Source organism: Microcebus murinus, chromosome 3, assembly GCF_040939455.1.
Source record: "Microcebus murinus isolate Inina chromosome 3, M.murinus_Inina_mat1.0, whole genome shotgun sequence".
In the NCBI taxonomy this organism is placed as follows: domain Eukaryota; kingdom Metazoa; phylum Chordata; class Mammalia; order Primates; family Cheirogaleidae; genus Microcebus; species Microcebus murinus.
In genome coordinates, this window is record NC_134106.1 from 78,296,431 (window position 1) to 78,318,600 (window position 22,170).

Sequence of the window (22,170 nt, forward strand, 5' to 3'; positions counted from 1 at the left end):
CCCTCTAATCCCAAAGACAGTGGTTTTGATGGGGCTCTCTTTTACTGTTTCTTTTCCTGATGTCCTTGGAAAGGTTCTAGTTGGTCTGCCTTTATTGTTACCATATCCTGCTATTAGCACCCACTAATTTGCTAGCTAACCTCTTTGACAATGCTCTGGGGAATAAGGTACTATACAATTGAATCCAATTCAGGCTCCTGTATAGTAACTTTGTTTTGAGAGAGTGAGTCTCGCTTTGTTGCCCAGGCTAGAATGAGTGCCTTGGTGTCAGCCTAGCTCACAGCAACCTCAAACTCCTGGGCTCAAGCAATCCTTCTGCCTCAGCCTCCTGAATAGCTGGGACTACAGACATGCACCACCATGCCCGGCTAATTTTTTCTATATATATTAGTTGGCCAATTAATTTCTTTTTATTTATAGTAGAGATGGAATCTTGCTCTTGCTCAGGCTGGTTTTGAATTCCTGACCTTGAGCAATCCACCCGCCTCGGCCTCCCAGAGTGCTAGGATTACAGGTGTGAGCCACTGCGCTTGGCCAGTACCTTTTTTTTTAGTACAGTATCTTTGAGGCTTGTTGTAACCCTAGGAGTCTTATTAGCTGCCTCTCTGGTTCTCATACCTTTTTGTTGATCTTTCCTTGTTTGTTTGTTGCACTGCCTTCCACTGCTCCCTCATTCTGTTCTAAACAAAGTTGGTCCCTTTAAGGAGTGTATGGAGCTGTTTTTATGGCCTGCCATTGCCACCAGACAGAACCTCAGTGCTGTTGCTCCAAAGCTATAGATGGGGATTATAATCTGTTTGTCTAGGAGTGATAGTTATAGTTTATATGGGGGCAGTGGGTGACAGGCCCTGGTCTTTTCTACTTGCACAGAACCTTTACCCTGAGAGTAAGCTGGGGAAAAAGCAATTGAGGCCCAGTATTCTCAGTCTGCCATTATTAGGTTAGAGTTTCTGTGCTACAAGTGGGTACTGGGTACAGGAAGGAGCTCCAGGCCTCTTGGCTACTCTTGCTTAGAAAAGGGCTTCTGGAACCCAGAACCTGGAGGAATGAGAAATGCTGGTAGTCTACTCTTCCGGGGATAAATTGTAGCCCAAGATTGGGAACTAGAGAAAGAGGAAGTGGGGTCATGGCCCAAATGCCAGAGAGACTATCTTACCAAGATTTAGTAGATTTTCTTAAATGTTTTTGTTTGATGTATATTCTTATGACAATTTTCAGAGCTTTAAAAACTTTAAAAAAAATTTAAAAGTAATAGTTGTTTTATTGCAGAGAGTCAGTGGAGTTCCTAATGCTATCATTCCAAAAGTGTTTCCTGATTTCTTTTTAATGAATGTCTTAAAATACAAGCAATCAGGACCCTTTAAATAAGGCGGTATGTTCACAATCTGAAACAGCTTTCTGCTGCCATCATTTAATTCAACATAAACATGCAGCATCAGAATAAATAAGTAGTACTTTAATAGTAATTTAAATATATTCCAGAAGTTGAAGAGTGTTTGTAATTCATTTACAAGTGCAGTGTGTTACACCAGTAAATGTTACTTGACCTGTTGTAAATAATGCTGATTAAGAATTAGTCTTGAAATAGTTTTTGAATTTCTATTTCTAATTCAGTACATTAAAAAACACAATTGTGAATGGTATAAAGACGTAAGAATCATATTGCGATAAAATCAATCTCAAAAATAGAGAATACAGACCTTTCCCAGATAATTTAAGAACTCAGTTTTCCTCAACTTAAACATGATGCCACACAGAAAATAGTAAAGATGCCTTTCAATGTGATGTAACTGTATAAAACCCCAGCATGTATTAGATGACTTATGTATCGAAATCAATAAAATTTAGAAAACACATTTAAATCTGAAGCAGAAATATATAACTGAGCTCTAATCATCGTCAGAGTCTGAATCATATTTCTTTCCTCGGATGGTTTTCTTTTCCAGCTTTGTAAAGTTTGTTCCAAATTTCTTTTGGCTCTGAAATGGTGGCTCCATTAAATTTCCACTAAAAATAAAAAAGAAATTGAAAGGCTTTTTATTCTTTATGCTTTAGTACAGTTGGTATACTAAACTGCACAAAAATCTTCCCTCTCTATAACATATAGAGTGAAATTTCTTCCTCCCTATAACATATAGAGTGAAATTTCTTTGAAATGCTGGTGTCAAGGAAGAGGTATAATATGCATGTTAAACCTTATTAGATTTAAACCTTACTTTGTACTAGTAAGTGGTTTCAATATTTTTTCCTCCTCTTATCATTAATTACCAATTAACATTTTACAGAATGTGCCAACAGAATTTCTGACTGAAAAGCAGAGCAGGAAATCACAGCATTTTGGTTTCACTGGTTCTGGATAAGCTGAAGCTGTGTTAGATATTCCTTTTATTCTGACAATGACCTAGACAATGCTGCTCTGTTTTTCATTTCCTCTCATGACTGGTTTGATCCTGTTTAACATTTAACATGTCTTAACGTTTCGATCTCTCCAGACATCAGCAAAACTCATGGAATTCATTATCATTAACCTAGAATTGATATGAAACTCTTTTTCAGTGATGCTTGTGAAATAAACAATATGGGATAATTTCATTTTCCAAAAATATCTTGGGAATACTCCTAGCCCCCAGATATTGGAATTGAAAGATCACATGCTCCTTGGAGAAACAGCTGATTCCAGGGAGAAGACAACGTGAGTCCCCTTTAAAACATCTTGTTTGTACCAAAAAGGGGTCAAAGAATTATAGGGATATATCAAAAAAACCCCACAGGCCAGCGTGAAAAGGGCTCTCTATGGGCAATCTGAGCTTCAAAGTAAATGATAATGGAAATAGACTATAATCTATTGAATAAAAGAATTCATAGCCCATACTAATCTAACAAAGTAAATAAATGTGGGAAATGGAAAAGTTCTTCATTAAATCACCATTTGGCCTGATAAAGAAATGCTTAACCTAGTGTTCTGTTATCATCCAAAATGAGAGAAACCATCACATCCCTCCTGATAAGATACACCAAGGAGGAAGGAAACATCTCTTCCATAATGTGCCTGTCAAAAATGCATAATCTGGCCGGGCGCGGTGGCTCACGCCTGTAATCCTAGCTCTCTGGGAGGCTGAGGCGGGCGGATTGCTCAAGGTCAGGAGTTCAAAACCAGCCTGAGCAAGAGCGAGACCCTGTCTATAAATAGAAAGAAATTAACTGGCCAACTGATATGTATATAAAAAATTAGCCGGGCATGGTGGCGCATGCCTGTAGTCCCAGCTACTCGGGAGGCTGAGGCAGAAGGATCGCTCGAGCCCAGGAGTGTGAGGTTGCTGTGAGCTAGGCTGACGCCACGGCACTCACCCTAGCCTGGACAACAAAGCGAGACTCTGTCTCAAAAAAAAAAAAAAAAAAATGCATAATCTGAGTCTAATCTTGAAGAAGTATTAGACAAAGCCTGATTTGCCTAGGCAATGTTCTACAAAATAAGTAGCTTGTACTCTTCAAAACACGAAAGTCTTGATAAACAGAGTAACAAATTGGGGTATAGGTTAATGGAAACTAAAGACACATAACTAAATGTGACAGATTTTTCTGGTATGGAGGATATTATTGGGACAATGGTAAAATCTGAGTAAGGGCTGTAAATTACACAATAATTCCTGTTTTAATAATTGTACTGTGACTATGTTAAAAAAAAGTCCTTGTTTTTAGGAAATACATATGAACGTATTCAGGAGTAAGGGGACACCATATTTACAACTACTGCTCAAATGGTTCTGAAAAAATATAGTATCTAGAAAGAGAATGATAAAAGCAAATATAAAAAATGTAAAAGTAGGTAATATGGGCAAAAGGTATATAAGAATTCCTTGTATTAGTTTGCAAACAGTTTAAAGTTTGAAATCACTTCAAGATATGTAATTTCATTTAATAAATATTTTGTTAATATTAAGAAAATGTAGCTAATATCTACAACATTGGAATGATTTAGGCATGCCTAGGAGAGTAAGAAAAAGAGAAAGGGAAGTGGGGGAGAGAAAAAATGAGGGAATGTTCTACTTATTGGAAAGCACTGTAACTCTGGAATGATAATTTTACCTGTTATTTCTGAATATCAAGATCAGGCAAAAAAGATGATATGATTTGATTGTGGAATTAGATAAATTATTTGTGTAGAGAAGCAGACAAATGAGAAATGGAAGTTGGATTTTAGATTGTTTTCAAACAGAGATTGTTCTCCATAGTAAGTAACATAAGCTAAGCACAGAAATCTTTTTGTATTTATCAGATTCCGTGAGACAAGAATATTTATATTTAAAAACCTAATGTTTTAAAATATAACCTTCTTTGTAGTTCCGTGGTTTTAATTTTTAGTTCATCAAAGGGAATCATTTAAGTCAGTATCACTTTGAGTAATCTGGCTTAAATAGTGGTAGAGTCAATTCTGGAATGCCATTTTAAGTTTCCAGATTAATACAGAATTAGTTTTAATAGTATCTGTTAAGTCAAAAACTTTGATAATCAGGAGTACTCCATGAATCAGTTTTAACTATAAACCTGATTTTGCTGTAAAATCATAATAATGGACACTTTAAGAAATATACTATCCTTTGAAAAACTTTTATATATCTCAGTCAAAAGGTCTTATTAATTTCATAAAATAAATGTTAAGATACAAAAATCTTCTATATCAACTAGACATGAATTAAAATAATCTATTATTTTGCTAAAAGTTACCTGTAATTAAGAATATCCGAACAACCGAGCCTCCATTCTAAAGTTTCTGTGGTAAAGTCATCTGTATTTCCTAGGTCAGTAAATCCAACAACATAATCTTGTGTTTTCCCATCTTTTACCAGTGCTAGTGTGGGAATGACTTTGATACGCAGTCTCTCACAAAGGAAAGGTGCTTTTTCCACATTCAGCTTCAAAAACTTGGTCTCAAGGTGTTTCTTGGACAATATCGCCAAATGTCTGTCTAGTATTTTACACCTGTAATAATAACACACAGAAAATCAAAAGCTAAAACCACAGATCTCTTTTCTTTTAAAATAAATATTATTAGGTACACCTAATTTTATAGTTTTTCCTGTTTGAGTCTCATAATTAGGCAGCCAACCTATGCCTGTGTCAGATGACCTCATCTCCAGATCAGAGGTTAGCTGCCTATGAAAGGTAGGAAAACAATCTAGCATTCTACAAAGTCAGATTTACCCTAATTATATTAAAAAACAAAATATTCAATATATGTTTTAAGTCATAAAGATAAGTTGTCATGTTTGTGGTAAGAACAAAAAATTAAGGTCGTCGTTTCCTTTATGCATGTTTCCTGGCATCTTAAACAGGAAGCTTGAAGAGGGACAAATCTGAACTTGACAGAATTTAGATGAGACTTTTAAGAATCAGAAATGTGAAGATGGCAGACAAGAAGACAAGAAACACCTCCAGCCACAGTGTCTCGGCAAGGAGGAGACATTTTAGATGAAAGAGAAAAAACCAGACAGACAAACATAGATCAGATGAGGGTCGCAAGGAAGGGTGTCTGAACCTACAGGAGACTCCATGGGAAGAGGTTGCAGATCAGAACTAGAAGGAGAAAGGCACTGACAGGGATTAAGCCTGGAGAGGCTTGGAGACCAGCAACAAGGGTAGGTGGAGCCGTTAAAGTTCCCCTCCCTTGCATCTCAGATTGCTGGTGGGCTGCCGAGCTGCTGGAGAGGACTCCTGACACCAGTGAGTGGAGAGCCTCTTATGGACAAGGCACCTTCTGCTCCAGAGACCTGAGCCGGTTGGAAGGCACTATATTGCTTTTCTACCCACTGGGTGCCTTTGTCCTCCCTGGAGGGGCTTCAACTCTGCAGGGTCCATCTTGCTTGTTCTCACACAGACATTTCCCAACTCCAGCCCAGACTGTAGGAGCCACAGGGTCCAGTGGGTCCCAGGAGATCTGCGAGACTCCAGAGCCCGGTCATTCTGGGGGAACTGCCTCCTGGAGAGAGGGTCAGAGACTACTGGTATGCAGTCCTTCCTCCACCTAGTTCTTTATTCTCCCCTTCCCTTCTCCTACCTGTGGCTGCCAAGAAAGACAATTTAGCTACCACTGGAGGCATCCACAGTAAAAGGGCTCAGACCTTTCCTTTTGGGGCCCTGCAGTGGACTGAGGGGTTCCCAGACTGTGAGCTCCCTATCCGCCGGCCCTTCCTGGTGCTACTTGCCTGGTGACTAGCAGAGTGGGGCAAAACCCAAGGTAGAAGGACACTGATCCAGCTTGGCCACCCTATGGGTGACTTGGGACCAGCGTTCTCCTCTCTAGCATGGACAGGGATTGATCTCTGGGGCCAGAGAACAGGCCTGCAGGCCAGATCCCGTACACCCAGGTCTTGACTGAATTGCCCAGGGGCACAGAAGGGATATTTCTGAATTAGCCTACTGACGTATGTGTGCCTTTCGAGGTGACAGTGCAGAGTGGGTACTAGCTGCAGTGTGCTTGAGGGGCACTCCTCCACCCATGAGAGAGCCGTGTTCCCAGCTCAGGCCTGGATCCTGGGCAGGGAACCTCCTGGCCCAGAAATCACAGTCGTGGGGGAGCTCAGCTGACTGGAGGTCCTGATGCTGGCAGAAACCCAGGAGAAACTGCAGAATAGGGAAGGGTGGAAAGCAGCGAGGCCTGCTCCAGACTGTGAAGACTTTCTGGTTTAGTGGGGCCACTTAAGCTCTGCCCTGGCAGCTTTGCCCAGAGGCAGGGAACAGACCTTTGACCCCCTGCTAAAAGCATTTGTGGAGCTAGAGGGCGGTCTCACCCAATGTAGCCCCACCCAGCCTCACTCCCCTACCCACCCCTGCTGAGGTGGAGAATAAGAACACATCTGGAAGTCCCAGGGCCCCACACACCACCTGAAGCACTAGAGTGCTTCTCTAGAGAAACCAGAGTTGGTTACAGGTCCCAAAAACAACACTGCAGCTTGTTCCTCCCAGCAAGCGCCACCTACTGACAGGGAAGTCAATTTGCACACCCTTTTACTGCATTTGCTGACTTATCACACAGCGTGTGGTTGAATCTCATCCACAAGCATCACCTACACAGAGGCTCAGACACTAAACTGGGCGTGTCATTATCTAAAAGAAAATCCAAAGAAGCTGCTCCAGATGGGAAGGAATCAGCAAAAGAACTCTGAAAGTATGAAGAATCAAACCGAAAGGGCACCCCCAAAAGGGAATACAAGCTCTCTAGCAATGGATACCAACCAAAACCAGAACATTAAAATGACAGATGAAGATTTTAGAACATGGATTGTAAGAAAAATCAATGAAATGCAAGATAAAATGGATACCCAACACAAACCACACATAAAAAATCTGGGAAATGAATGAAAAATTTACTAAAGAAATTGAAATATTAAAGAAAAATTAAACAGAACTTCTGGAAATGAAGAATTTATTCAAAGAATTACAAAACACAATGGAAAGCCTTAATAAACAAGTCAGTAACAGAGATACAGCAGAGAAATAAGAGAAGAGAGCAAAGTGTACAAAAAATGTGAGATTATATGAAGAGGTTTAACATAAGAATCATAGGCATCCATGAGGGTGAAGAAGAAAATACACAAGGGTTGGATAAAACTATTTGAGATTATAATGGAGGACAATTTCCCTGGCCTTGCTAGGAATCTAGATATCTAGGTACAAGAAAATCAAAGGACTCCTGGGAGAGTCATCGCAAACAGGAAGACACCATGAAACATAGTCATCAGACTGGCTGAAATAAACATGAAAGTGGCCCTCCTATGAGCTGTAAGGCAAAAGTAGCAGGTAACCTACAAAGGAAAACCTATCAGACGAAGTGCAGACTTCTCAACTGACACCTTACAAGCAAGAAGGGATTTGGGCCCCATTCTCAGTCTTCTCAAACAGAATAATATCCAGCCCAGAACTTTGTATCCTGCAAAACTAGCTTCATATACAAAGAACAAATAAAGACCTTCCCAGACAAGCAAAGACTGAGGGAATTCATCAAGAAGAGATATGTTCTCTAGGACGTACTCGGAACAGTGTTACATACGGATCAACACAATAGACACTCACCAGTGTAAAATTATCCAAAAGCTAAAGGTCAAAGGCCAGACACCACAATAGCTCAAGAGAGAAAACAAGGCAACAAAGTTCAACTCAACAGGATGAACAGAAATCCACCCCACTTATCAATGGAGATACCTCAGAGAGCTAAAAGTAGAAATACCATTTGATCCAGCAACCCCACTGCTAGGCATCTACCCAAAGGAAAAAAAGGCATTCTATAAAAAAGACATCTGGCTGGGCATGGTGGCTCACGCCTGTAATCCTAGCACTCTGGGAGGCCAAGGCGGGCGGATCGCTCAAGGTCAGAAGTTCGAAACCAGCCCAAGCAAGACCTCGTCTCTACTAAAAATAGAAATAAATTAATTGACCAACTAAAAGTATATATACAAACAATTAGCTGGGCATGGTGGCGCATGCCTGTAGTCCCAGCTACTCGGAAGGCTGAGGCAGGAGGATCACTTGAGCATAGGAGATTAAGGTTGCTGTGAGCTAGGCTGATGCCACAGCACTCACTCTAGCCTGGGCAAAAAAGTGAGACTCTTCTCAAAAAAAAAAAAAAAAAAAAAAAAAAAAAAGACATCTGCACTGGAATGTTTATAGCAGTACAATTCACAATTGCAAACATGTGGAAACCACCCAAGTGTCCATTAATACATGAGTAGATTAATCAAATGTGGTATATGTGGCCGGGCGTGGTGGCTCACACCTGTAATCCTAGCACTCTGGGAGGCTGAGGTGGGTGACTCCTCAAGGTCAGGAGTTCGAAACCAGCCCGAGCAAGAGCGAGACCCTGTCTCTATTATAAATAGAAACAAATTAATTGGCCAACTAATATATATAGAAAAAATTAGCCGGGCATGGTGGCACATGCCTGTTGTCCCAGCTACTTGGGAGGCTGAGGCAGCAGGATTGCCTGAGCCCAGGTGTTTGAGGTTGCTGTGAGCTAGGCTGATGCCACGGCACTCACTCTAGCCTAGGCAACAAAGCGAGATTCTGTCTCAAAAAAAAAAAAAAAAGTGGTATATGTATACCATGGAGTACTACTACTCAGGCACAAAAAACAATGGTGATCTAGCACCTCTTTTATTATCCTGGATAGAGCTGGAGCCCATGCTACTAAGTGAAGTATCACAAGAATGGAAAAACAAACACCAAATGCACTCACCATAAAGTTAGTACTAACTGATCAACACTTATGTGCATGTACAGCAGTAACATTCATTGGGTGTCGGGCAGGTGGGAGTGGGAGGAGGCGATGGGTATATTGACACCTAATGGGTGCAGTGTGCACCGTCTGGGGGATGGACATGGCTTGTAGCTCTGACTTGGGTGGGGCAAAGGCAATATATATAACCTAAACGTTTGTACCCCTGTAATATTCTGGAAAAAAAAAGAATTAGAAATGCACACATGGTGCCATATTTGAAAGTCATGAAGACATCAGAGAAAAAATTCTTTACTCCTGTGTAACTCAGTCAGTGAGAAACACATTAAGGTAAAAGGGTTACTAAAAATCTTTACACAAATATGGATATTATGGTTTTAAAGAAATGAAAAATAACCAGTAGTAACTTTTATTAAGCTATATTCTATTGAAGAGGAAAATGGAAGCAAAAATTTTTTTAACGTAAAATCTACTTCAAACTGGCCAATCCGCTAGTGTTTTTGAAACAAACTATTGTAACACTACTTTAGACCAGTGGCTCTTAATCCCAGGTGTTCATTACAATCAATTTTTAATATACAGATGAATCAAAATTCTTTGGCAGCAGAGTCAGGAAACATACAGGTGATTCTCATGCCTAATAAAGTTTGAGAATTACTGCTTTAGATGAACAAATGACAAGGTTGTTTTTACTAGTAAGCTTTTTGTGCAGTTAAGTGTAGTTCTTCCTGAATTAGGTTTGGGTCCAATAAAAGTTTCTTGTAACATTGATGCTTCATTACATTTCCCCTGAATGTTATCTTTTTTTTTTTTTTTTTTTTTACCTGCATACGTGTGTGCATGAATGTATCTTTTTATGTGTCACCTTTTAGGTTTAGTAATGAGATTTCAGTGAAAAATGGCAACAGAGAACAAATTAATAAATGGTTTTAAAATGAAGCTGAAAACAAATGAGTCTTTATATAAGAAACATGTCTCTGAAAATTTGTATGTAAATCAATTTCATGCTTTAACTGGAGTAAGGAATGTATTTTAAATAAGTTTATGATTCTATCATTCATCAATCCATTTTTAAAAATTCAGAAGCAGCAGTCATGGTGTAAATAGCATCAGGCTTAAAATGTGGGTTCAAATCCCTCTTTTATCATTTAATAGCTGAGTGGTATTAGGTAAGTCAATCTCTCCATGTCTTTCCACCCATGAAATATAGAAATTACAATACCTGCTTCAAAAAGTTATGCACTGGGCGTGGTGGCACAGGCCTGTAATCCTAGTGCTCTGGGAGGCTGAGGCAGGAGGATAGCTTGAGCTCAGGAGTTTGAGAACCAGCTTGAGCAAGAGTGAGACCCCCATCTCTAATAAAAATAGAAAAATTAGCTGAGTGCAGGAGTGCACTTGTAGTTCCAGCTACTTGGGAGGCTGTGGGAGGAGGATTGCATTAGCCAAGGAATTTGAGGTTGCTGTGAGCTATCATGATGCCACTGCACTCTAGCCTGGGTGACAGAGTAAGACTCTGTCTCAAAAAACAAACAAACAAACAAAAAAAAACCCCAAAAAGTAATTGTGAATGTTCCAGAGATAATATACATGAAACTATCCAGCCTACTATGTGCTAGGAACTTTGCTAGATATGTAAAAACTAACAGAATGATTTGAATTTTGATTTTTCAGTTTTGTTTCAAAGCAAGTATTCCTGGTGTTTCATGGTTTATACATACATCAATATATTTATGGACCACCTATTATGTGTTGTTATTGCTCTAGGGCTGCAACCTAGAGCACTGTGGGACACAATACAGATAAACACTCTGCCTTTACAAAACTAACAATCTACTTGGAGAAGACATACAATAAGTGAAAAACCAGCATCAATCTTATATATTGATATCAATATATCACCTCATCATATATGCCCGAGGTTGGCAACTTAAGAAATGTGTGCCAGTGGTGGATAATAGTGTACCACAAGAGCAGGAGGTTTCTCTGATAGCCCTCAACCTTCCTAATCCCTTTTCCCACTTTTCCTTACAGGGCATTTCAGATTTCATCATCTCAATATTTTCATTTTTATTCTTAGTCAATGAATTCCACGCAATCAATCCTTGACAGGTGTTAACTAATAACAAAGCTGTTGGGTTGTGAGGCTAAGGCAAATGCTGGGCAGGCTACAGAACTGAGAGAAGGCAGGGCTGACCCAATAGTGAGTCACAACGTCTCTACACTATAGTGTATATCTGTCTAAGGGAGGCAGCTACTACTCAACACCAGAAAACTGCTATCATTACTCCAGGTTTGCTATTATTAAGTTTTTTGATTTTTAAAGAAAAATTCTGGAATGGGGATATTTTAAAAATTGGATATCCCTCAACTTTCAAATTTTGGCACCTAATCAAATTTGTGGCCTTCTCCCACAAAAAGAAAGGCTTGAGTCCTCTGGTTTAAGATATAGCCTCTATTTTCATTTTACAAGGGAACTACTTCCTTATATTTATAGACCTCGGTTAGTCTAAGAGAAATGACTTTTCCTTCCAACCAAGCCTGGCAGATCCCACTCTGCTTCTGATGAAAGCCTTGGTCAAGCCAACATCTCCCTATTAGAGTTACTAGCTGAGAAAGGAGTGACTGAATGAACACTAACTTTGAAAGGTTGTTGGCCCCCTATTCCCATGTCATAATAGTGAGGGGAAAAAAGCAGAAATAATTATCATTGCTCAGTTAGAATTTAACGTGTACATTTGGAAGATGTTTTAAAAGTTAGCTTATGAAAATATAATTCAGAAAATACAAGCCATTTATATGGGAATGTTATTTTCAATAATATTCATTGATACTTTTACATGTCACTGGTCTTTAAGATAATCTTTAAAATAATTGCTTAACATTAATGTACTGAAAAGGACGTGAAAGAACATACAGGAATATAATGAAACAACTTAGGAAGTTGTTCCTTTTAGTTTTTTAATTTCTCTATTAAGCCGGTGTATCTCTATCTAAATACTTATCATTTTTTTTTTAAAGCATGGTGGAAACAAAGTTACCTGAATGTGGAATCTCTGTAGAAATGGCAAACCACTTTTTTACTCTCCTTGACTTCTTGAAAAAAGTCTCTCTCACTAGGGATCTCTCTATATTCCCCATGTCCTTTAGAAAGCCATTCCTAATTTGGAAAGAAGTGAAATATTATTACACATGTGAAATGTATCTTTCAGTACCACTTGACATTTTAAGTGTCCAAAATCACCATAATATTTTATAATGGAGTCATTTTATCTTGTAGAGAATGAATTCCTTTTAGCAGTTTACTATCCTGTGTTTCTAGTGTCAATGCAAAGCTAGGCTATGGACAGTGACTATCTCTACAGCATGGCTTGAATTTAAGATAATTATCTGTTTTGGTAACTTAAAACATTTATTTTCTAAGAACTTCCAAAATAAAAATTTAGACACAAGAGACTTAGAATGTGAATATCCATTTAACTCTTAATTCTATCCATGCATTCTTAAAACCATAAGCATTTGATCCAAGTTATGACGAAATGTTAAAAAAAAAATGCTCATGAAATAAAGCCGGTCCGCTGTGGGGAGAAGAAGGTTACCATATGTCTGACGCTCAAGAGCCCTGTCTGCTTTTAACGACTACTTCAGAGAAGCAGGTACCTCTTCGACACTGGCCACCAATGGACAGTGTCTCCAGAAGAAAAAGTAGTCTATTCACATAGTGTCCAGAACTAACAAAGATCTTACATCAAATCCCACTTCCAGAGTCAATACCAGAACCCCTTATCAACTAAGTCTGACAGACCTTTCAGCTTCTTGAACCTTTCCAGTCAGTATCACGAAGTTTATCACTTCAACTAGAAGCTCATTTCCTCTATCAGTCAACCAGTTTTAATAAAAAGAAGCATTAGGCTTACAGGCAGAAGTCACAGATTTGAATACCTGTTCTACCACTTATTAGGCTATGAATTCTAATAACCTTTCCGAGCCTCAATTTCCTCATTTGGAAAGGGGAGATGTAAAGCAACTATCCCTCTGGACTGTTATGAGAATGAAATAAGACAATCTACAAGAAAATACCTAAAACAGCATCTGGCACATGTGCTTAACAAGCATTTGTACTCATACTATCTAATTTTTAGAAAGGTCTTCTCATACTGAACAATACACCCCTAACTTTGGTCTGTGGATCCTAGCTTGGGACTAAGATTAGAGAGAAACATTTTAATTTCTCTTTCACATGCCACTCCTTTAAATATCAAATCTTGCCTAAGTCTTCCCTTCTCCAAATGGAACATTTCCAGTTCCTTTTAAACTATTTCTCATACAAAAAGATTTCTAGACTTCTTACTCTCTCTGGATATCCTCTGAATATACTCTAATTCACCCATGTCTTTTTCAAATGTGGCAGGGATCTAAATTCAGCCCTCCAGAAGTGGTCCAACCAAAAAGGGCCAGGAGTGCCATCTTCCTTCCTCCTCTAGACTTCAGCTAACATGGCCCAAATGATGTTAATGGTTTTGGTATCCATTTCACATCAGTTTACGTTAAGGTGACACTCACAGAAGGCCCTGATATTCTTTCCTTATGTGAAATTTCTCCTCCCTCCCTCCCTTCTCTCTCTCTCTCCTTCCCTTCCTCCCTCCCTCCCTCTCTTCCTTCCTTCCTTTCTTTTCTTTTTTTTTTTTTTTTTAAGACAGAGTCTCTGTTGCCTGGGCTAGAGTGCCGTGGCGTTTTGTCAGCCTAGCTTATAGCAACCTCAAACTCCTGGGCTCAGGTGATCATCCTGCCTCAGCCTCCCGAGTAGCTGGGACTACAGGCATGCACCACAATGCCCGGCTAATTTTTTCTATATATATGTTAGTTGGCCAATTAATTCCTTTCTATTTTTAGTAGAGATGGGGTCTGCTCTTGCTCAGGCTGGTTTCGAACTCCTGACCTTGAGCAGTCCACCCGCCTTGGCCTCCCAGAGTGCTAGGATTACAGGCGTGAGCCACCACACCCGGCCTGTGAAATTTCTATACGTGGTTTAAACTCACAAATACAATTCCTCAATGATATGTGACATTTCATGACTGCTTTCTTGCCTCACCAATAATATGGGTTCTTAAAATTATTTGTTTTTTAAAAAGTTGCTATTTCTTTTCATTATTTTTTTCTCATGTGTTTAATCAAGAAGCTGAAGACCTGACTTAACCTGTCCAAGTTCCTTTGAGGGAGGGTGTGCCCACTATGAACCTGCACCAATGCTCAGTACGCCCCCTCAGACACTTGCCACATTCCTGCACTCTTAGCACAGCTATTTGCTAAACAGAATCAAGCAGGATGAGCCTACTTGAGCCATGGCAGCTGGGCAGTACCTGGTTCTCACTCAGTAGCTGTCACTCAAGCCTCTGCTGGGGTCTTCCTATTTCTCATTTTGTGTCCCTGCTCCCTACCTAAGTGCTGCAGCTCTAACTGCCATCACAGTAGGAGGGTGCTTGGTTGACTGAGGAATACAGATTAGCATAGGCCTATTAAGTGTTTAGTATAAGTCACTGCATGCAGTGTTTCTCCAAAACCCTTGTGGATCAGATAATCAAAGTTACTGTGTAATCCACACTATTCTTTCAAAGAGTATCTGTACAAACTACAAAGGTCTCTTGCCTACTTCCACAGAAAACATTTAAATAAAAAAGATCTATTAAAATGCGATGAAAGAGGCCAGACGCAGTAGCTCACACCCGTAATTCTAGCACTCTGAGAGGCCAAGAGTTTGAGATCAGCCAGAATAAGAGCAAGATCCCGTCTCTACAAAAAAATAGAAAAATTAGCCGGGTGTGGTGGCGTGCACCTGTAGTCCCAGGTACTCAGGAGGCTGAGGCAGGAAAATAGCTTGAGGCCCAGGAGGTGGAGGTTGTAGTGAGCTATGATGACACCACTGCACTCTAGTCAGAGTGAGACTGTCTCAAAAAAACAAAAACAATGAAAGTTCTAAAATAAGACCCGAGTTAATTCATGACAAATTCATTTTAAATTGATTTATCTGTTAATAATAAAAAGTCTTAAGGCCAGCCCACCTCTCTTGGTTTTTAATTATAAATAATCAGACTGTTTTAAACTTCTGAACACTTCCTTTACAGCATTATTTAACATACATTCCTTATAAATCAGGTGCATTCAGTCTTTCCCCAAAAATATCATAGTTATGAAAAATTATTTTTATGTGTTTATTTAAATTAAAAAACAATTTTTTTTTAGAGATAGGTTCTCAGTTGCCCAGGCTAGAGTACAGTGGTACGATCAAAGCTCACTGCAGCCTTGAACTCCTGGTCTCAAATGATCCTCCTGCCTCAGGCTCTCAAGTAGCTTTGGACCACAAGCATGTGCCACATTGCCCGGCTATTGTTTTAAAAATAATTTTTATAGACACAGGGTCTTGCTATGTTGCTCAGGCTGGTTGTGAACTTCTGGCCTCAAGTGATCCTTCCGAGTCGGCCTCCCAAAGCGTTGGGGTTATAGCCTGAGCCATTGTGTGTGGCCTGAAAAATTATTTTCAGTTGCACATTAGTAATTAGTAGCAGACTTAACTGTAATCATGAAATGAGTTTGTGGCAGAACCTAAACATATATTACCTTCAATCCCAATAATCTAGCCTCTGCTTACTATTAGCATTATATTAAGAAAAGCAGGCTATTTTCTAAAATAGGGTACATTTTAAAGCCATATAATATACCCTATTTTAGAAAACTAAAAATATAAAAATCAGAATTCACTCATAAAAGATTCTTTCTTTTTTACAGTAACTCTTCCAAGCACTGAGGGTGTAACACATTATCAAAGGGATACTAATAGTAAGAGTAGCACAAATAAAACTCCCTGTTTCTTCAGAAAAGTTAAAGCTCACATTTTAGTCATCAACTGAAGAGGAATCACAGTTTATGATAATGTATTTCTATGTAACTTAACCCAATGGAAACATTTTTTAATCAAAACTCAATTTACAGAATTTAACCCATTGGTTTTGACTGGAGTCTACAACTACAAGTTTATTTCACGCTCACACTCTAAGAAGCTAACAAGGATAGAGCTTTGGCTACCTTTCTTTGTGACCCAGCATGCGTTCTTTTGAATAAGTATGCCATATAATTAAACATTACATTGGAAATGCCTGAAATACTTGCTTCAACATAATTGACTTAACAGCTCTTATCTAATATGTCTTATCCCATTTGCTGTGAAAACAGCTAAATTATGGTGGTCTTTAATACTACCTGAAATGGAAACCAAAGACTCCCTAGCTCTCTCAGTGCTCTTCCTAGCCCACTATGTCCTTAACCAAACAAATCCAAGCTCAGAAAATAATCTTGAGCAGATCTTTCTTTTACTTGAATACGGATTAATACACTGATTGGGCTAGTTTGGAATGTGTCTTTAAAACACATTTTTTTCTCAGCAAATTTTTAACAGTAAAACTCTGAATTCAAAAAAATTCTAAAAATGAGGAACAAAATGTAAATACTATAGCACATGTATATATAAGTTGTTAGGAGCATACTGTTATAGCAATTTCAGAAAGCAGGGCAGAGAGGTTACTTGTTTCTGCTGTTGAGCCTTCCTTAGTGCCTCAAGTCTCTTTTCTTTGAGGCGTTCCAATTCATCTTCATCCATCTGATCCAGTTTCTGAATTTCAGAATCCAAATGTTCTTCCACTCGTTTCGTTGTCTGAAGCAACTGATTCTCCAGGACTTTTGAAAACATATCTACAGATGCATCAGCTTCCATTCTTCTAAATGGTACAGTTTAGCCTTGGTGCTAGCGAGGAGGTTTCCAAAATTAAAACAAAAAAAATATATAAACAATAAGCAAAGCTTTCTTTTCCATTTTCAAAAATTTAACAAGTATATAATGTGTACTCCATGGAGCATTCTGCTAACATCCATCTAGGCACTTGATATTGAACTCAGAATTTTAATTAAAATATTTATAAATTTAATTTTCAATATTTTCTAGTCAAACCACTCTAAAACTACATATAGCAAATTTTGGGTGCTTCTGACCTAGTTTGTATTTTACTATACTAAAACAAAGATAAGTCTTTAAGACCATCACCAGACCATAGAGCAATGAGTTGTGCAATTATACCTAGTGATACATACACTGACAATCAGTGTTCTTTACCAAAGGAAAAGGGAAACAAAGCAGAAACAACTGTGAACAATGGTAAGGTATAAATAATGAGGTTTTACCTATACATATACATATTAAACTTACTTCAACGTAGAGTTGAGCAAAACACAAGATTTTCTATGGTCATTGCCCAAATGAGTTTCATTTAATTCCCAAGACATCTTATTATAATTTATGTAAAGAACAGTGTCTAGTGTTCCATGAGCATTAAGGTCCACTCCTGTTCTCCTATTACCTAACAAAAAAAGTCTATGAGGCTGCAAAAATTGATACTGGTTTCAATTTACTGACATTCAGAATAACTTTGATGTAAAACAATGTAATACTCCAAATATTTTTTAAATGTTTATTTTTTATCATCATTACTCCTCTGTGTAAATTCAGAGTTTTAAAACAGAACTTAGATTAGAAAGGAAGATCTCAATTACAGTCATACATCACTTAATGACAGGGATACATGCTGAGAAATGCGTCGTTTGGTGATTTCATCATTCTGGGAACATCATAGAGTGTACTTACACAAGACTGGAGGGTACAGCCTCCTACACACTTAGGCTATATGGTATAGCCTATTGCTCCCAGGCTACAAACCCATACAGCATGTTACTGTACTGAGTACTGTAGGCAACTGTAGTACAGTGGTAAGTATTTGTGTATGTACCCATAACTAAACATAGAAAAGGACAATAAAAAGACACCATTATAATTTCACAGGACTGAAATGTCCTTAGGTAGCACATGACTGTATGTATTTTAAAAGAAATGGAGTATTTTCTGCTAGCAACAGAGGGCAATTTTATGTGTATTCCTGGGTTATTACCACAGAAATATTACTTATAATTTGCCTACCAAATTAGGAAGCTGTTTTGCAAATACTACTTAAGCACCTTAAAAATCTGAATAAACTGTGAATTCATTCATGCATTCAGCTTCTGACATGGATCCTGGCCTACACAGACCTTTATACTAGCAAGAAATACTCTTGTAAACTTCACATCGGATACCTTTTTCTTTACAGGAAAAGCAGCTGACAAGCATACTTGATTCCATCTTTGTATTCCCAGAGCTAGCAGTGCTTAGAACACAGCAGGTACTTAATAAATATGTATTTAATGTTGAATGGACACACGCCAAGCTTTGGTTCAAATGACTGTATTGTCAGGTTTCAAAAGTATGAGGCTGGGCAGAGTGGCTCACACCTCTTATCCTACCACTTTGGGAGACCAATTGCTTGAGGCCAGGAATTCGAGACTAGCTTGGGCAACACAGCAAGACCCTGTCTCTAAAAAAATTTTTAAAAATCTGCAAGCTCCTCTTAAGTGGTACAAAACTGGAAAGGAGCTGTATGTCAAATACAGTAAAGGTTTCCACACTCTCTACCTCCCAAGAAAAACGTAAGGTTGTTACCTTCAGGGCAGGGGTTAGATGGAGAAAATAAGACACTGACTTGCATGTCAGAACCTGTTCTTACCAGGGGCAAAGTGGAGCTTATCCCTGGAGTGTCATAGCACAGAATCTAATTTTGGGATAACTGGGAATAGAAGCTATTTACAAGAGCTGTTCTGGGTGCAAGTGTTGCTGGTTACCGCATTGAGAAAGGGGTAAGTTGGTTACCGCATTGAGAAAGGGGTAAGTTGATAGTGTAGCGGCCCTGCTAACTTTTCATTCTTCAAACCACAGCCTCTGATTCTTCCTTTTTAAAGCTTAACTGGAGAGGTGGGAAGGGACACAGCATGTCCTCGAATTTCCTAACCATTTTTTTTTTGATACCCTTACAGGTACCCGTCGAAACAACCAAGGGGTCTCGTCCTTAACTGCGCCCCAGGTACCCTCCTAAGAATACTCCTGCCACTCCCGGAGCCCTGGGGGACAGAGGAGGGCACAGTTCCGGCGGGCCAGACTTCAACGCCTCCTAGGGCGCATGCGCCGGAGCCGCCGCTGCCGCACAGACAGCCGCGTCGGGGCCGCGCCCCTCCCCCGCCCCGGCCAGAGTTGAGCAGCGGTGTATGGATCAGCACAGGGACGTGGTGTCAGGTCTTTCCACACCACCCTCTGCCTTACCTGAGCTCTCGGTGATGCCTTAACGTGGGGGAACAGCAGCTGCAGAAGAGCGGTCCACTCTGGCTTCAACCTTGCAATAGCTGCCGGCGGCTGCGAAGCGGCCGTCACTTCCGCCTTCTCATTGGTTGCGGATCTCACGCGATACCACTTTCGACGCCCCAGGAAGGGGCGGTCGGGTGTGCGGCGAGCGCTTCTGCGCGTGCGCCTCCCGCCGGCAGCCCGGAACCCGAGGCTTCGGATTGTTTACCTACCTCAGGGTAAACTGGGTTTGGAAGGCCGCAAAATACGCTGGAAGTTGTAGTTTCTTAGTCTGCAGGCTGCAGTTGTCGGACTTTATTAGGCACTGTGCCCCAGTGCTGATAACGTTAAATTGGAAATGAGATAGCTACGATCTTGCTCAGGAGTGACGCTCAAACTTCGTTTCCATCCTCAAACTGTTGATTGAACATTTTCCTTTCTCCTAAAGTTGAGGCAAAACTTACACAACACAGTGGATTTTTGCGTAATTAAAATCTATATCACCACCTAGATCCAGATAAAGAATATTTTCACTACCCCAGTAGGTTCCCTTATGACTTCTCTAAACACAGGAATTTTAAGGACTTCTTGCTTCGAATATAAAGATTAAGACTTATATGAGGAAATGGATAGATATACCCTTGTGTGTTTTCATTAGTGACTGTACATACTTAATAATCCATGGACATTACAGAGAGGTCTCAATTTTATCCTGGATTTACCCTCGGGAACCCCAGAGGGCTCATTATTGGTACCTTTTGGTCCTTTACTGAACTTGGTGCAGCTGAGAATACAAAGGTAGAAGGGAAGCCCGAGGCCTGCTGCTGAACCGAATGTCAATACCCCAAAGCCTGCGTTCACCCGCGAGGAGGGGGCTGACGTGGGGCATTGACAACCTCATTGTCCCCCTCCGGGTTCTAGAACCTGGAAACCTAGCGGGCGTCGGCGCGCGGCGGATGCTTGTGGGCAGGGGGCGCTAGGGCTCCTGCCTGGCCGGTCGGGCCACTGGAGACGCTCTACCCGAAGCGCAGCTCTCGATGAGCCGCGCCCTGCGTCCTCACGCCGAGGCGGCCGGGCGATGCGCTTGCGCACTGATCGTTCACACCATATGTGCCCTGTCCCAGTGCGCGGGTCTGTGGAGAGCCGGGTGCGAGCGGCGGCAGCGCGGTGGGAACCGTGCCGAGTGGAGCCCAGAGTCGGCGGGGGGACAGTGGGTCTGTGAGAGACCGAATAGAGGGGCTGGGGTAACGAGCGCCTCTGACAAGCGATGGGGAAGAAACAGAAAAACAAGAGCGAAGACAGGTAGCCACTGGTTGGTTCTGTACGGCGGCGGCCGCCGCGGCTCACTGGGGTGCGCGGGTCCCGCCGGGCGCGGGGTGGGACCGGGTCGACGCTCGCGAAGAGCCTCGCGTGGCGCCAGGTCTGGGCCCACAGTGGGCGGCGCGGGTCCAAGACCCCCGGGCTGAGCGGGCGGGTGCGTAGGGCCTTGGCAGCTGGCGGGTCCTCCCAGCCGAGGTTTAGTCCCACCGCTGCCCCTTCCCCGGCCTGAGGAGCGGGGCAGTGGTCTGAGGGTTCCTGGCCGCGCAGGGAGTGCTTCAGGCAGTTTCGCTGGGCCAGGGGCGGCCCGGCCAGCGTGGCCCAGGGAGTTGTTTTTTCGGCGCTACCATTGGCGAGGGTCGGGAAGTTCTTTTTATGTCTTTTGTACCTGTGAACACTTGGGAGAGAAAGTCTTAATCTGACGTATGTGCCGCCAGGTTTTTCTACTCTCCGAGCCGCTCAGGTACGCTGTAGTTATGGGAAGGTGTTTGGCAGCTTACTCTCAATCTCATTTGGATACAGTTCTCATTTATTTAAGGGCAGATTGTCCAGACCCCATGCTTTTCGATTTCCTTCTTCCGGCCTGCCTTTTGGTCATTTCTTTGCTTTCTAGTCCTACCCTAGGAAGGGAGGAGGAGGAGATGAAACCAACCAAGGTTGCGTCTTTCTTAACTGTGTAAAAAGCTTTTCGAGGAAGGGAGTGTAAGAGTATATGTGAGTTAACTTACCCAGAGATTTTTGGAACATTTCTGTGTGTCACATTCGGTAGAGTTCTTTTTACCCTTTTTATTGAGAGTTTACTTCCTGGGAGTGAACAACATCTGTTACTTTTCTACCTTTTTGTACATAACCCTCGAAACTTAGTTTTAAATACTAGGTGGAGAGTAAGAAAAATTAAAAACCAAACACTAGTGTTAGTTTATTAATTTGACTCAGAACCGATAATGTGGTCTTAGAGTTAAGATTACTAATTCTATTTGGAATCCTGGATTGTTTCTTCACCTAGCATTTATGTAGGTAAATGAGTGGAATTAAAAGACAACAAGGATAGTATTGTATTTCAGTTTTAGGTCTGTTGGAGGAAGTTAGTTGGTTTGGAGAATAGAATTTATTGTTAATCAAACCATATGAATAAGAAAAAACAAACAGAATTATGAGTGCTGTAGTGGAACACAGATTTCTGCACTTCTGACAGAAATTCTTGATGCATAGGATACTTTTTTCCGTGCTGAAATTTTCAACCGTATGCAAACACAGATTAGTATAATAAAGTTTCATGTATCAATTACCTGGATACACGCATTGTTAGCACTTGACCAATTCTATTTTGTACACCTGCTAGATATTTTAAAGCAGATTTCAGTAGCCTTTTATAAAT

At 40.6% G+C, this 22,170-nt stretch overlaps 2 protein-coding genes across 2 annotated transcripts in view; one reads left to right on the forward strand and one right to left on the reverse strand.

Annotated features, from left to right (window-relative positions):
* Positions 1-1,395: 1,395 nt before the first annotated feature.
* Positions 1,396-19,621, reverse strand: TXNDC9 (thioredoxin domain containing 9). Its single transcript, XM_012787028.3, has 5 exons — positions 19,458-19,621; positions 16,803-17,021; positions 12,268-12,386; positions 4,726-4,980; positions 1,396-2,007 (listed from the first exon to the last, which is right to left on the reverse strand). The coding sequence occupies exons 2-5, from the start codon at positions 16,989-16,991 to the stop codon at positions 1,890-1,892; spliced, it is 681 nt and encodes a 226-aa protein (XP_012642482.1). The 5' UTR covers positions 16,992-17,021; positions 19,458-19,621; the 3' UTR covers positions 1,396-1,889.
* An 825-nt stretch (positions 19,622-20,446) lies between these two features.
* Positions 20,447-22,170, forward strand: part of EIF5B (eukaryotic translation initiation factor 5B) — a 73,271-nt gene continuing 71,547 nt past the window's right edge. The window contains exon 1 of the mRNA XM_012787027.3: positions 20,447-20,777. Coding sequence (XP_012642481.1) covers positions 20,743-20,777 — 35 coding nt within the window. The 5' untranslated portion in view covers positions 20,447-20,742. The remainder of the gene's footprint in view (positions 20,778-22,170) is intronic.

What these genes read in the sequence shown, in the direction of transcription:
- TXNDC9 (XM_012787028.3), bottom strand. Translation starts at nt 16,991, where the DNA reads ATGGAAGCTGATGCATCTGTAGATATGTTTTCAAAAGTCCTGGAGAAT. An exon ending in TACAGAGATTCCACATTCAG is followed by an intron (nt 4,981 to 12,267) that starts GTAACTTTGTTT and finishes TTATTATTACAG; the next exon opens with GTGTAAAATACTAGACAGAC. An exon ending in TCGGATATTCTTAATTACAG is followed by an intron (nt 2,008 to 4,725) that starts GTAACTTTTAGC and finishes TTTTATTTTTAG; the next exon opens with TGGAAATTTAATGGAGCCAC.